Source organism: Chiloscyllium punctatum, chromosome 33 (genome assembly GCF_047496795.1).
Source record: "Chiloscyllium punctatum isolate Juve2018m chromosome 33, sChiPun1.3, whole genome shotgun sequence".
In the NCBI taxonomy this organism is placed as follows: domain Eukaryota; kingdom Metazoa; phylum Chordata; class Chondrichthyes; order Orectolobiformes; family Hemiscylliidae; genus Chiloscyllium; species Chiloscyllium punctatum.
In genome coordinates, this window is record NC_092771.1 from 3,695,860 (window position 1) to 3,710,533 (window position 14,674).

General features: G+C 43.6%; 1 protein-coding gene across 2 annotated transcripts in view; it reads right to left on the bottom strand.

The window, feature by feature from the left end:
* Positions 1 to 13,708, bottom strand: part of LOC140458343 (leucine-rich repeat-containing protein 49) — a 275,785-nt gene extending 262,077 nt beyond the window's left edge. Inside the window, exons 1-2 of one of the 2 annotated variants that reach the window (XM_072552724.1) lie at positions 13,479 to 13,708; positions 9,919 to 10,019 (exon numbers count right to left, since the gene is read on the bottom strand). In XM_072552724.1, the coding sequence (XP_072408825.1) occupies positions 9,919 to 9,984 (66 nt within the window). In that variant the 5' untranslated portion in view covers positions 9,985 to 10,019; positions 13,479 to 13,708. The remainder of the gene's footprint in view (positions 1 to 9,918; positions 10,020 to 13,478) is intronic. The other variant, XM_072552725.1, reaches the window with a different exon arrangement.
* Positions 13,709 to 14,674: the final 966 nt, after the last annotated feature.

Consider the following 14,674-nt stretch of genomic DNA (forward strand, 5'->3'; position numbering starts at 1 on the left):
GAAAGGATTAAGAAAAGATTTACAAGGATGTTGCCAGGATTGGAGGATGTGAGCTATAGAGGGAGGTTGAATAGGCTGGGGCTGTTTTCGCTGGAACGTTGGAGGTTGAGGGGTGACTTTATCAAAGTTTATAAAATCATGAGGGGTATGGATAGGATAAATAGACAAAGTCTCTTCTCTGGGGTGGAGGAGTCCAGAACTAAACAACATAGGTTTAGGGTGAGAGGGGAAAGATATAAAAGAGACGTCAGGGGCAACTGTTTCACGCAGAGGGTGAAATGTGTATGGAATGAACTGCCAGAGGAAGTGGTGCAGGTTGGTACAATTGCAACTTTTAAAAGCCATCTAGATGGGTATATGAATAGGAAGGGTTTGGAGGGATATGGGCAGGTGCTGGCAGGTAGAACTAGATTGGGTTGGGATATCTGGTCGGCATGGACGAGTTGAACTGTCTGTTTGTGTTGTACATCTCTACAACTCTAACAGGCACAACTGAGAAATTTGCAGATGACATAAACATTAGCCATGTAGTGGATAAGAGAGTTTAGCTGTAAGGTCCAAAATAATACAGATGGATTGGTGGAGTGGGAAACTAGCAAATGTAGTTCAACTCTGATAAGTGTCAGGGAATGCATTTAGGGAGGTCAAACTGTAAAAGGGAATACATATTAAAAAGGAATATACTGAGAAGTACATGAAGCAAAAAATCTTAAGCGAGCAGTACTGGTAGATAAATTATAATGCAGGCTTTACTTTTAATATTTGTCATCAAACCATTTCAAACAGTTCTTGCACGATATAACAGAGTTACCTTGCTTTTTCTTTTTATGTAAAAATTGTTTATGGTCTTTTGTTAAAAGTACATTGACAGCCTCTTGTGAATATTCTTAGTGACTTACCAGTAGAATAAAAAAATTACTAAAAGAAATGAGCCAGATTTTGCTCTGCTTCCATAACTGCCAACAGCAGGGATCAAAACAATATAAGAACTCTCACTATAAGAGCAGTAAAGCTCTGGAAAATTGTCAGTCTTGCTCTGAACAATTGGCAGTCTATCTGGATTCCTGGGTATTTTATTTTCTGCATGAGAAACATGCACAGAACAATACATCAACTTCAGATGCTGTCAAAATCAGCAGCAGGTTCAGAGGCTACATCCTGACACGTACTCTGTTTGGAGAAAGTGAGGACTGCAGATGCTGGAGATCAGAGCTTAAAAATGGTGTTGTTGGAAAAGTTCAGCAGGTCAGGCAGCATCAAAGAAACAGGAGGATCAACGTTTCGGGCATAAGCCCTTCTTCAGGAATGAGGAGGGTGTGCCAAGCAGGCTAAGATAAAAGGTAGGGAGGAGGGACTTGGGGGAGGGGCATTAGGAATACGATAGGTGGAAGGAGGTCAGGGTGGGGGTGAAGAGGTCGGGAAGAAGATTGCAGGTCAAGAAGGCAGTGCTGAGTCTGAGGGTTGGGACTTAGAGAAGGTGGGGGGAGGGGAAATGAGAAAGCTGGAGAAATCGGCATTCAGATACGTACTCTGTTTGGCATATTTTTCTCAATTCCTCTAATATAGACACACTCATTTGAGTTGTCAAAAGTATATGTGCCAGAGTTGACAGCAAACTTTTCAACTTGACATGGCTGTGCATCACAACCAAAGTGTGTAATGTCCTAAAATTACTGCTTATTGAGGACATCACATTGGCATCCCAGACTGAAGTTCACATGCAACAGCTTGCTGGTCAGTTTTCCAAGGCATACAAGTATATCAGATGATCAGCTTCAGAAAGACCCAAGTTACAGGCAGGATGTACAGGTTCCATGTTCAACCAGCATCCTCAATGCAGAAATCAACAACTTCGTATATCTTGGATCAACAATAAACAGCTATAGACTGTTGATGTTGAAATCGGCATCAGATTGAAATGATAGTCGCAGCATTGACAAAAATAAATCAAGTATGGTCCAACAGCAAACTAACTGAAAGCACAAAGCTCAGTGTGTAGCAAGTATCTAAGAATATAAGAATATTGAAATAGAAGCATGAGAGGCCTCTTAACCCAGAGATCCTGTTCCACCATTCAATGAAATCGCTGCAGAATTTCTACTTCAACATTACCTTCCTGCACTATTCACACATTTTCTGATATTTTCAACATATAGAAATCTATTAATCTCAATTTTGAACATACTCAGAAACTGAGACAGTAAGGATCCTACTAACCTCCAAATCCAACACATCATCCTCTGACATTTCCACCACCTACAATCAGACACCACCACTCTACCCCACTTCCACTCATCAGCTCTCTGGATGGCATAGCTGGTTAGCTCGTGGGGCTGCTGGATTATCATGCAGATGTTTCATTAGCATGCTGGTAACATCATCAGTGCGACTTCTGTGTTATTCAGTCCCGCTTGGTTATTGTGTGGTCCAGTCTGTTGAGGTGAGTGTCACTTCCGGGTCTTCTCTGTAGTGGTTTGTACACTTTGTCTACGTGTTTGTTGATAGCCTTTTTGGTTGAAAACCAGGCTTCCTAGAACTCTCTGGCATACCTTTGGTTGACTTGTCCTAGAATGGTTACCCTAGAAGGGTCATGATTAATGATGCTCACAACCACTTTCAATAATATGCACAGGAAGTTGCGCACCAAAAATCACAGTACCTGAACTCAACCAATGAACAATGGACTAAGACTCTGGAGAAAGCCATCACTGTTGTCCAACATAAAACCAGAACCAGGAAGAGACTTACACTGCTTGAGAAATTGGCTAAACTGACACAAACAACAACAAAAGACAAACCAGACACATTGATAAGACATTATCTAAAAGAACACTCAATGACACTGGGAAAGCTATCCTAACATGCGGACTCAATTACAACCATGAAGACACTGACAGAACTGACTTCCTGGCTGCCCTTGAAGCAACACCAACTAACTTACAGAGGAGACACAGCAGACAATCCGACAAACCATAGACCCCACACTAACCTGGAGAAACACCTTCGTGCACCAGAAAGGAAAGCATTAAAAGGACTCAAGGAGAACAAAAGCCAGGCGACAAAGGGAGTACGACCATTATAATGAACAGACAGGAATACGCTGAGACACTGCTGGACAATATCTACACCTACCAACAGATGGAGACTGACCCAATAGCCAATATGATTACATACACCGCTGAACAAATTGAAACAAATGGGACAGATAACCAAAACTGACTACCTCAGGATGAAACCAGAAGGCTGCAACACCCCCCGCTAGTACATAAACTCAAACCCAAAGTCTCACTACCAGGCACACCAATGCACAAACTGGCCAAGGAATTGCAATGAAGACTGAAACACCTTGTCAGTGATCAACCCACCCTATTCATTTGATCCAAGAATTCCTCAACAGCCTCACGAACACTAAAATTGATGAGGATGAAATTGTAGTTTCATTGGATGTCACGGCACTCCATTTTCACCTCCACTGACATACCACTAGTCAAGAAAACAATTGCCAAGTGACAATGACTCCTAGCAACACCATCAGCAGAAACAACATGCTCAAGCTACTAGACTTATGCCTCACCACCCACTTTGACTTCATTTCAACAAGTCAACAGCAGCACACCGATGGGCTCTTCCATCTCAGGACTAATAGCAGAAGCAGTCATGCAGAGTCTTGAAAACACAGTTTTTCCCTGATTATTGTTGTCAAACATACAAGACTGGAGGAGATTTACCACCTCATTAACAGTATACTCACCAGCATCAGGTTTACCAGGGTTGATGAAGAACAACAACAACGACAACACCAACCAACAACCAACAACAACCTCCTCCCATCCCTAGATGTCAAGGTAGAACAGAGGATTCACAACCAAAAGTATACAGGAAACCCACCCAGACCAGATCATGAACTACAATAGCAGCCACTCCAACAGCCAGAAATGAAGCTGTATCAGGACACTATTCAAAAGAGCCGTGACACACTGCAACACACCAGAACTGCACAAGGATCAAGAAAAACACTTACACAAAGTCTCTGCTAACAATGGATACTCCACCAGCTTCGCCCACCGATGCTTGTTCAACAAACAATGCCAAGATGACACTGTACCTACCAACACACTGGCCACCCTACCCTGTGTGAAGAACATATCCGAATTAACTAGTAGGCTGTTACAACCACTGGGTATTGTGATAGTGTACCAACCAACAGCCACACTACAACTAATTACCAGGACTAAAGATCTCATGGCTAAGGGCTAAGGACTAAGGACCAACATGGCACACAAAATCCACTGCAATAACTGTAATAAGCACTACATCGGACAAACAGGAAGAAAACTAGCCATCCAACTTCAAGAACACCAATTGACAACTAAACGACATGATCCACTCTCCCTCATGTCCAGACACATAGACCAAGAGGGCCATCAATTCAACCATGACAAAGTAACCATTTTGGACAAATCAACCAGAGACACGCCAGAAAGTTCTTGAAAGTCTGGTTTCAACCAAAAAGTCCATCAACAAACACAAACTCAGTTTACAAACTGCTACAGAGAAGACCCGGAATTGGCACTCACCCCCGACAGACTAGACCATATAAAATCAAAGTCGACAAAACAACAGCACTTCACAGAAGTCACACTGATGTTACCAGCATGGTAAAGCCATAAGGAATAGGAGTGGCCTTCAAGTCCACTCTGCCATTTAATCATGGCTGAAGGGCATTTCAACGCCACTAACCTGCACTCTTTCCCCCATCCCTTAATTCCTTGTGAGATTGAGAATGTATCAATCTCGGCCTTGAAGACATTTAACGTACGGCCTCCACTGCGCTCCATGGCAGTGAATTCCACAGGCCCACCACTCTCTGGCTGAAGACAGGTCTCCTTATTTCCGTTCTAAATTGACCCCCTCTAATTCTAAGGCTGTGCCCACGAGTCCTAGTATCCCCGCCGGACGGAAACAATTTCACAGCGTCCACCCTTTCTAAGCCTTGTATTATCTTGTAAGTTTCTATTAGATCTCCCCTCAACCTTCTGAGCTCTAACAAATACAATCCCAAGATCCTCAGCCATTCATTATATATTGTTAGGTCTACCATTCCAGGGATCATCCAAGTGAAGCATCTGCAGTCATTGTTTTTACCTCGTTGATTTTAACCCTACTGCGAATCCTCTTGCAAGGATGCCTGCCTTGAAGAAGTTTTCCTCCTCTCTCTACAAGAATCTCAGGGAATCCCTCTCCCACTGCAACTCCCAGGTCATTTCCTCTGCGCTGACTTCAACAGTTTCCTCATTTCCCCTTCCCCCACCTCACCCTAGTTCTAAACTTCCAGCTCAGTAACTGTCCCCTTGACTTGCCCGGACTTGTCCTACCTGCCTATCTTCTTTTCCACCTATCCACTCCACCCTCTCCTCCTTGACCTACCACCTTCATCCCCTCCCCCACTTACCCATTGTACTCTCTGCTACTTTCTCCCCACCCCCACCCTCCTCTAGCTTATCTCTCCACGCTTCAGGCTCACTGCCTTTATTCCTGATGAAGGGCTTTTGCCCGAAACGTCGATTTCGAAGCTACTTGGATGTTGCCTGAACTGCTGTGCTCTTCCAGCACCACTAATCCAGAATCTGGTTTCCAGCATCTGCAGTCATTATTTTTACCTCGTTGAATCTCCGCTGTACCTACTCCAGTGCCAGTCTGTTCTTCCTGAGGTGTGGGACTCAAAACTGGACACAGTTTTCCAAATGGGGCCTAATCAGAGCTTTATAAAGTCTTAGCAGCACCTCACTGCTTTTATATTCTAACCCTCTTGAAATAAATGACAACATTACATTTGCTTTCTTAACCATGGACTCAACATGTAAGTCAACCTTTAGAGAATCCTGTACTCACACTCCCAGATCCCTTTGTACTTTGGCTTTATGAATTTTCTCACCGTTTATAAAATAGTCCTTGCTGGTGTTCTTTTTTCCAAATCATCTGCATGATAACCCAGCAGATCAGCAAGCTATCCAACTACCTAATCCTTCCAAATCTGGCAGAGGTTCACCTGCACTTCATCCAACCTGATCGATTGCTCCTGATGTGGTCTCCTCTATATCAGGGAGAGGCCCCTTCTCCTTATTTACATCCCCATTAGCCTACTTCTTATTCTGAGACAGTGTCCCCTAGTTCTAGAACCACACAGCCAGGGGAAACATCATCTACATTATCAGGATGAATAATGGGCATCTTCTAGCCAAAGAGTACCCAATATGAAAGTACAGCAGCATACAGGAATTCCCAGCATTCTTGTCCTCTTCAGTTGGTAGTAACTCTGTTAGTTGGGTCATGTGAACAGGATGGATGATGGCTTCATCATAAAAAATATGTTCTACGTCAAGCTTGCTACTGGAGGGAAATTAATTGACCTCACCTGCTTTGTAAGGAAGACCTGATGCTTGCCAAGATCAGAGTCAGCAGAAGGGAAATTCTAGCTGGAATCAAAGTTCTTGGAGACAAGTATTCAGGAAGGCATAGAACAAACCGAGGACAAAATGGCCAGATGGCAGGAAAGAGAGCCTGCCAGAAGGAAAAGACATAAGTAAATCTCAGGCAATGCTTTGCATCTGTGCCAGCTATGAATAGGATGGCCACTCATGAAAAAACTTCTACAACCACAACAAATGATGTCAAGTCCAGAAATGAAATACATTCAAGGGACAGTTCATCATGTGAGGCAGGTAAGGAGGTTCTGAGTTCAGGAGTGGAGGAGCCTCAGCCCTTGACTTTTTCCAACAGGTATGAGATTTCTGCTCCGTGTATGAGGTAAAGGGCTGTGGATAGGATGAGCCAGCTGACCACGGCACCATGGTGCAGAAGGCCATTCAAGACGGGGGGGGGGGGGGGGGGGGCGGAAGCAAAAAGACATGTCGTTGTTATAGGGGATTCTATAATTAAGGGGACAGATAGTATCTTTTGTGAGCCAGATTGGGAGCCCCACATGGTGTGTTGCCTGCCTGGTGCCAGGGTGCAGGGCATAGAGGGTCATAATCTCTGGATTACTGCCCGAGCGACATGCTAATTGGCATAGGGATAAGAAAATTAGGGAAGTAAACATGAGGCTGAGAGATTGGTGTGGGAAAGAGGGATTCCATTTCATGGGATATTCGTCACTTGGACTTTAAACTTGAGTCAGGAGGAAGGAAAGGGAAAGCGACAGCGAGTATGGAGTCAAGTAGAAAGATAAGCAGCAGGTTTGCATGTGTGCAGGGTTTAAGTTCAAGACAGACTAGGAACGAAGCAAAAAAGGAATGATAATTTAGGACATATTAGGAGAGATGTTGGAAATCATGAAGTCAAGAAAGTTAGCATTAAGGCACTTTACCCGAATGCTCATAGTATTTGTAACAAAGTAGATGAATTAACAGCACAAATCATTGTGAATGATTATGATGTGGTAGGCATCACAGAGATGTAGTTGCAGGGGGTTCAAGACTGACAGTTATATATCCAAAGATTTACAACTTATCGAAAAGACAGGGAGGTGGGCAGAGGGGGTGGGATTGTTAGTTAAGAATGAAATTAAATCTATGGCACTGAATGACATAGGATCAGAGAATGTAGAGTCTAAGTGGGTGGAGTTGAGGAACCACAAAGGCAAAAAAAGTTATGCACTGACCTCCTAACAGTGGTCAGGACCAGGGACACAAGATGTACCAGGAAATAGGGCATGTCAGAAAGGCACGGTCATGGTGATTATGGGAGACTTGAATATGCAGGTGTACTGGGTGAATTATGTTGCAGGTGGATCTAAAGAAAGGGAATTCATGGAATGCTTTTTGGAACAGGTTGTGGTAGAGCCCACAAGGGAGCAGACTATTCTGGACTTAGTGCTATGTAATGAGCCAGACATTATAAAAGGGCTTAAAGTAAAGTAACACTTAGGAGGCAGCAATCATAATGTGATAGAGTTCAGTCTACAGTTTGAAAGAGAGAATGCAAAATTGGATGCAATGGTGTGACAGTTAAGTAAAGGTATTTACAGGAGCATGAGAGAGGAACTGATGAAAATCGACTGGAGGCACAGCCTAGCGGTGAAGGCAGTAGAGCTACAATGGCAGGAGCTGAGGACACAGCATAGAGATTCATCCCAAAGAAAAGAATGATTATCTGGGGTGGGGGGTATTTCGACAGCCATAGCTGACAAAGAAAGTCAGGAAGTGTATCACAGAAGGAGAGAGAACCTATAAAGTGGCCAAGAGCACTGGGAAATCAGAAGATTGGAAAGACTACAGAAACAAACAGAGTATAACAAAGAGAGAAATAAGGAGGATCAAGTATGAATGTTGGCTAGCCAGTAATGTTAGAAATTATAGTAAAAGTTTCTTTCAATACATAAGAATCAAACGAGAGGCAAAAGTAGACATTGGGCTGCTCCAAATTGATGCAGGAAGGCTGGTGCTGGGAGATAAGGAAAGTACTTTGTGTCAACCTTCAGTGGAAGACATGAATAATATCCCAACAATTAATGAGAGTCAAGGGACAGAGTTGAGTATGGTGGCCATTACAAAAGAAAGTGCTAGAAAAGCTAAAAAGTCTAAAAGTTATCAATCTCCTTGCCCTGATGGGCTACATCCTAGAGTTCTGAGGGAGATGGCTAACGAAATAGTGGAGACGTTGATTGTGATCTTTCAAAATAGAATTAGAATTATAGGGGGTCAATTTAGAGCGGAAACGAGGAGACATTTCTTCAGCCAGAGAGCGGTGGGCCTGTGGAATTCATTGCCACAGAGCACAGTGGAGGTCGGGATGTTAAATGTCTTCAAGGCAAAGATTGATAAATTCTTGATCTTGCAAGGTATTAAGGGCTACTGGGAGAGTGTGGGTAAGTGGAGTTGAAATGCCAACCAGCCATGATTAAATGGCGGAGCAGACTTGATGGGCCGAATAGCCTTACTTCCACTCCTATGTCTTATGGTCTTATGATGTCCCAAGATGGAAGATGGTAACAGGATGTTGGTTGATACATATAAATGAACAGAGATATGGTAGAGAACATGGTGAATCTGGGAGGAATGTTCTTCAGAGTAAGTGCAGAATCTATGGCCTCTTTCTGCACAGTAGGGATTCTAATGCTTCGAGCTCAAGCCTGGTATTGTCCAGGTTTCATTTGTGAATTTTGATGATCATTCTGCAACCATCATGATTATTCTCAATTCTGATTTTATTATGTAGGGAAGTTCATCAAAATGAAACTGTTGAAGATGGTTGAACCTAAAACACTACCCTGAGGAACACCTGCAGAGATGCCCTCCCAATCACCTGCTGAGGTCAGTGGTCTGCAATGACTACTACCTTCCTTGTGCTGAATATGATTCCAACCAGCAGTTAGCCTTCCCAATTCCCACTAATTTCAATTTTACAAGGGCTCAATGTTGCAACACTGAATAAAATGCTGCCTTGATATCAAGGATAGTCACTCTCACCTTGAATTCCACACGTTGTCCTTGCTTGGGCCAAAGCTGTAATGAAGTCCAAAGCTGTTGGCCTTGATGAAACCCAAACTGAGTGTCAGTGAGCAGGTTATTGTTGTGTCAATGCCACTTGATAGCAAAGGTAACTTCCATCACTTCGCTGAATGAAGACCCTACTTGCATGCAGTGCCTTCAAGTCATTTATGGGTACATGATGTGAATCAAATAGGCTGAAGACTAGCATCAGTGGCACAGGATCAAACTATGTTGAACATCCAAGATGTTGTCTTGGATGGTTGAAAATGCACCAATGAACTGGATATTGACATTTGTGGAGTCTTCATCCAGTTAGTTGTTTAATTTTCCATCACCATTAAAAATAAATCTGCAGGACTGTCTAGCCTGACCAATCCCATAAGCAACCAATATGCTGTTATCTCCAGCTTATTGGAGGGTTACCTACCTGTGGATTGCCACCGCCTGCAGTAGGGAGGTTCAAGTGTTCCACTGATCCAGAGAGCAATGCCATTAAGTGTTCTCCACTCCTAGCAACGCCCACCCAATCTATAATGTCAGAAGAAAGGAACCAGACAAAGCTCAATACAAAACAAGTCCTCAATGGCAATCCACGCAAAAGATATTTGTGTGATAACAATGGTTGCAATCGCAAATGAAGGCTGAAACAGAAGGAAGAATCCCCGTGATTGAGGTTTCCTTGCTACTGAGACCAGATTTACCTTGTGTCAAGGACCATGAGTCTGGCTAATGTGTAACAGCATTTTCAGATTTCTACTTCACCCTGGATATTATACTTAGCAATACCCTTAAGGAAGATAAAAATATCATCCTTGGGGAGTTTGGCACCAAGTTTGTAAAGGACGTCCAACTTTGGAAAGAAACCACTGGAAAGGAAGGAGATGAGAATTGCAACTTCAACAGTATTCTCCTGGTCAGCAAGTGTGCTGAATGGCAGCTAGTCATCACTAGCACATTGTTCCATGAAAAAGACAAGTTTAAGACTTCTTGGAGGTATCAAAGCACCGGCACAGGATCAATTTCATAATCATTTGACACCAAGACCAAAATGATGTCCTCATTACAAAACCGATGCAGGCAACAACATTGATAGACCACCGGCTCATCCACTTCTCAAAGTCCATCAAATACCATCAGAAGGAGCTGAACAGTTCCAGAAAAAAGCTCAACGTTGAGCAGCTTCAAGAACCAAGCAAACTAGTGAACTTTCATCAAACTCTCCAAAGCATGTATTTTAATGGAGTGGAGTAAATCTGAAGAGCTGAAGACAGGCATCCCATTATGCTGTGAAGGAAACGTACAAGACTGGGAAACACCAAAACTGGTTTGGTGAGAATGACCACTCATCCAAGACCTTATTGACAGGAAGCGGAAAGCTCTCCATGGCTGGAAAAGCAATATGACCATGAGGCAAAGGACAATTCATCAAACAGCAATGGAGTAGCAATAAAGAAGAACTAGGGAAATCAAGAACTAATGGTGGAGTGGGAAAACTAAGGAACTCCTTGCTGACAAGCACGACATGCAGTGCTTCTTCAGTGCCACCAAGGCAATATACAGACCCAAAACTGGTGCAGAACAAGAATGGAACCCTTTTGGAGAGACAGAAAAAGCATCATCCTCCAATGGAGACAATACTTCAAAAGAACTCGCATACCATGACACAATCATCACTGAGCATACATTTGAAGAAATCCCTCACTTCCCCATCAAAGATTTTCTTGGACTTCCACCTAGTGTAGCAGAAGTTGAAGCTGCTATCAGATACATGAAGAACAGAAAAACTGCAGGAGTAGACTGCATTCCAGCAGAGATTTTCAAAGTTGGAGGAGCAGGAATTACCCACCATCTCCATCAACTGTTCCTGAAATGTGGGACAAAAGAAGAAATCTATGCCAATCTCAGACATGCTACCATCACCAATGTCTTCGAGGAAGGAGACAAAGTGGGAACTACCAAGGAATCTCCCTGCTCTCCATCTTTGGAATATTGCTGCCCAAATCCTCACTCGGTACTTTTTCCCAGATCATTGACAATACTCTTCCTGAAAGCAAGTATGGCTTCCAAATTGTGGAACGATAGACATAATTTTCACTGTTCAGCAACTCCTAGAGAAATACACGGTCTCCAAGGCTTTTGACTCAGTCAGACCGGTTGTCCAGCAAAACTTATCAACATCTTTCCTCTCCTCCACGAAAAGATATCAGTGAGAGTCCCCACCAACTGAAATATGACAGGATCCTTTTGGGGTCATGACAGGGTCAAGCAGGGATAGCTTATCACCCCATCTTTTCCTCCATCTTCATAGACACCATTCTTAAGACACCTTATTAAGAACAAGCATCCCAGTGGCACGGACATTGAGAAGCTTTCTGCTCATCCTGTAGCCAATCTCAATCAGTTAAATTCAACACTGTCCTCACTTGTGAAACTTCAGAATGTGGATGACAATGTCATCTCTGCTCTCTCAGAATGGAATCTTGAAGCCTTGCTTAATGCCTTCATAGGAGCATATAGGAGAATTGGCCTCAGCCTCAAGATGACAAATCTTTACAAACCCATCCAGGTCAACTTCCAGTCCATCTCTCCATTAAAGTCAACAAAGAAATCCTGCCAAATGTGGAATGTTTCCTTTACCTAGAAAGCTACCACTCACTTAAGCCTGACTTTGGATGTGATGTTGAATCCCCAGCTTCAGAAGCCCAAGGATTAAAGTCTTTGATGACTGTGACTTCTGTGTTGACACCAAGAACCTTGTGTGCGAGACAATCATTCTTCCAACTCTTCTATGTGTCTCAGAAACTTGGACTACATATAGACCCCACTTCAAAACCCTTGAAAAGTACCGCCAACACAATTTGAAATGGATTCTCTGCATCAGCTGAGAAGACAGGTGTACTAACATGTGTCCTTTAAGTCGCTAACAGTACCACCATCAAGGCCATGATCATCCAATTCTGCCAGCACATGCTCTTGATGCTAGAGTTCTAACTGCCAAAGCAAATCTTCTTCAGCCCGTTCAAGGAAGGCATTCGAATGAGAGGTGGATAAAGGAAGTGTTTCAAAGACTCCTCCAATGCTTCTCCTAAGAAGTCAATGTTATCAACACATGGGAGACTCTTGCTCAAAAGGAAACCGAATTGGAGGAAACTCTTATGGGAAGGGGCACAATTCTTCAAGAACATCCACTAGCAAGAATTAGTATGGAAAAGGAATCAAAAAAAGGAATGCCAATAGTGTCAAGCGAAGGATGACATCCATCTTCTAGAAACACCTGCAAAACATTGGATAGAAATGTAGCTCTAGGATCAAGTCTTTCAGGCATACAAGGATCCATAGAATCCCTAAGCAGTGAGAGGGAATTTCCTTGCTGGACAAATATACTTATTGGTGAGTATTCACTGATAATTTGAGGCTGAGTACCAGACTTCCACCAGACAACAGTATATGCAAAATTCTCTTGGTTCATTTCTCTCACACAGCTCAAAATCCAAAGCAGATGACCTGTGTTTTCCATCTTGAACTCCATCTGCCAGTTTTGCCCACACAAATTTATTAATCCCTGCTACTTCCAACTTTGATGAGGTAACTGCATGGTTTGGAGTTTCAGCCAAAGATTACCATCTGTCAATATACAAAGGAACTTTGATTATTCGAACCTTATCGAATGGCGGATAACACAGTTTATCCAAGCACTGGGGCCTTGCGATCTTGTTCTAATAATCCGAAATTCGGATAATCGACATTTCTCAATACAATACTCCCTCGGCACCGACCCTCCGGCGGTGCGGCACTCCCTCGGCACCGACCCTCCGGCGGTGCGGCACTCCCTCGGCACCGACCCTCCGGCGGTGCGGCACTCCCTCGGCACCGACCCTCCGGCGGTGCGGCACTCCCTCGGCACCGACCCTCTGACCTGAAACCTGGGCTCGTCCTGAACCCGCTAAGCGTCGCGCTCCGTTTCCATGGTTACTGCGTGGTACTTACCGGGTTGCCGAGCAGCCGAGCTCGGTACTTACTGGGGAGCATCACCCCTTCAACCTTTGTCTCGGCCTTTTCTTCAGACACTCGCCCGCTGTCCGTCTTTCTCTCCTTTCCCTGTTACAATTGCCCGTTCTCAACACGACTCCGTCGCCCGGAGTCCTAACAACAGTCTCTTCCGGTACTGGCGGTGCCCACACATTACCTTCCCCCAACAACCAGAGCCATATCCTCCTCCTTCCCGCGTTCCCAGCAAACGTTGATACACCCAAAAAATGTATTGCCTGCAGTATTGAAAGTCTTGTGATTTGATCAATGGTAATCATTTATTATGCAAAATACAGAACTCAAAATCTCAATGGTAAGATGTCTCAACGGAATCCTACTCACGGTCTTTGTTCTCTTACATTCTTACTTAATACCAGAATGTAATATTGTGAGAGGTTTTACAAACAAATTGTAGGATTGATTCCACTGATAGGTAAAGAAGTAGTGACGGGCGAACAACGCACCACAGAGGAGCAGAATCCCTTATTTGTCCTCCAACTCCATTTTGATTAGTTCATACCAACTCTCCTCTCGATGCCCCACCGGACTTTACATGTAAATTGATAATTGATTCAGAAAACTAGTGATTTATGGAGTTATACAGCACTGAAACAAGTCCTTTGGTACCACTTGTTCACGTCGACCAGATCTTATCTAAACTGATCGAATCCCATTTGCCAGTATTTGGTCCATGTCCCTCTAAGACCACCCTATTCAAGTATCCATCCAAAAGTTGTTTAAATGATGTAATTGTGCCAGCCTCTCCCACTTCCTCTGCCAGCTTGTTCCTCACATGCATCACTCTCTGCATGAATCGGTTGCCCCTTAGGTCCCTTTTAAGATTTTCCCCTCATACCCTCTAGTTTTGGATTCTCCTATCCTGGGGAAAAGACCTTGGCTATTCATCCTATCCATGCCCCTCATAATTTTATAAACCTGTATAAGGTCAGCCCTCAGCCTTTGATGCTCCAGGAGGAAAAGCCCCAGCCTATTCAGCCTCTCCCCTAAGCTCAAGTCCTCCAATCTCAGCAACATCCTTTCAAATTTTTCCTAACCCTTTCAAGCTTAACAACATCCTTTCTATAATAGGGGGACCAGAATGATGAGTTTATCAGCTAAATATGGATAGATAAAGTGGACAAATAGGACTTTTG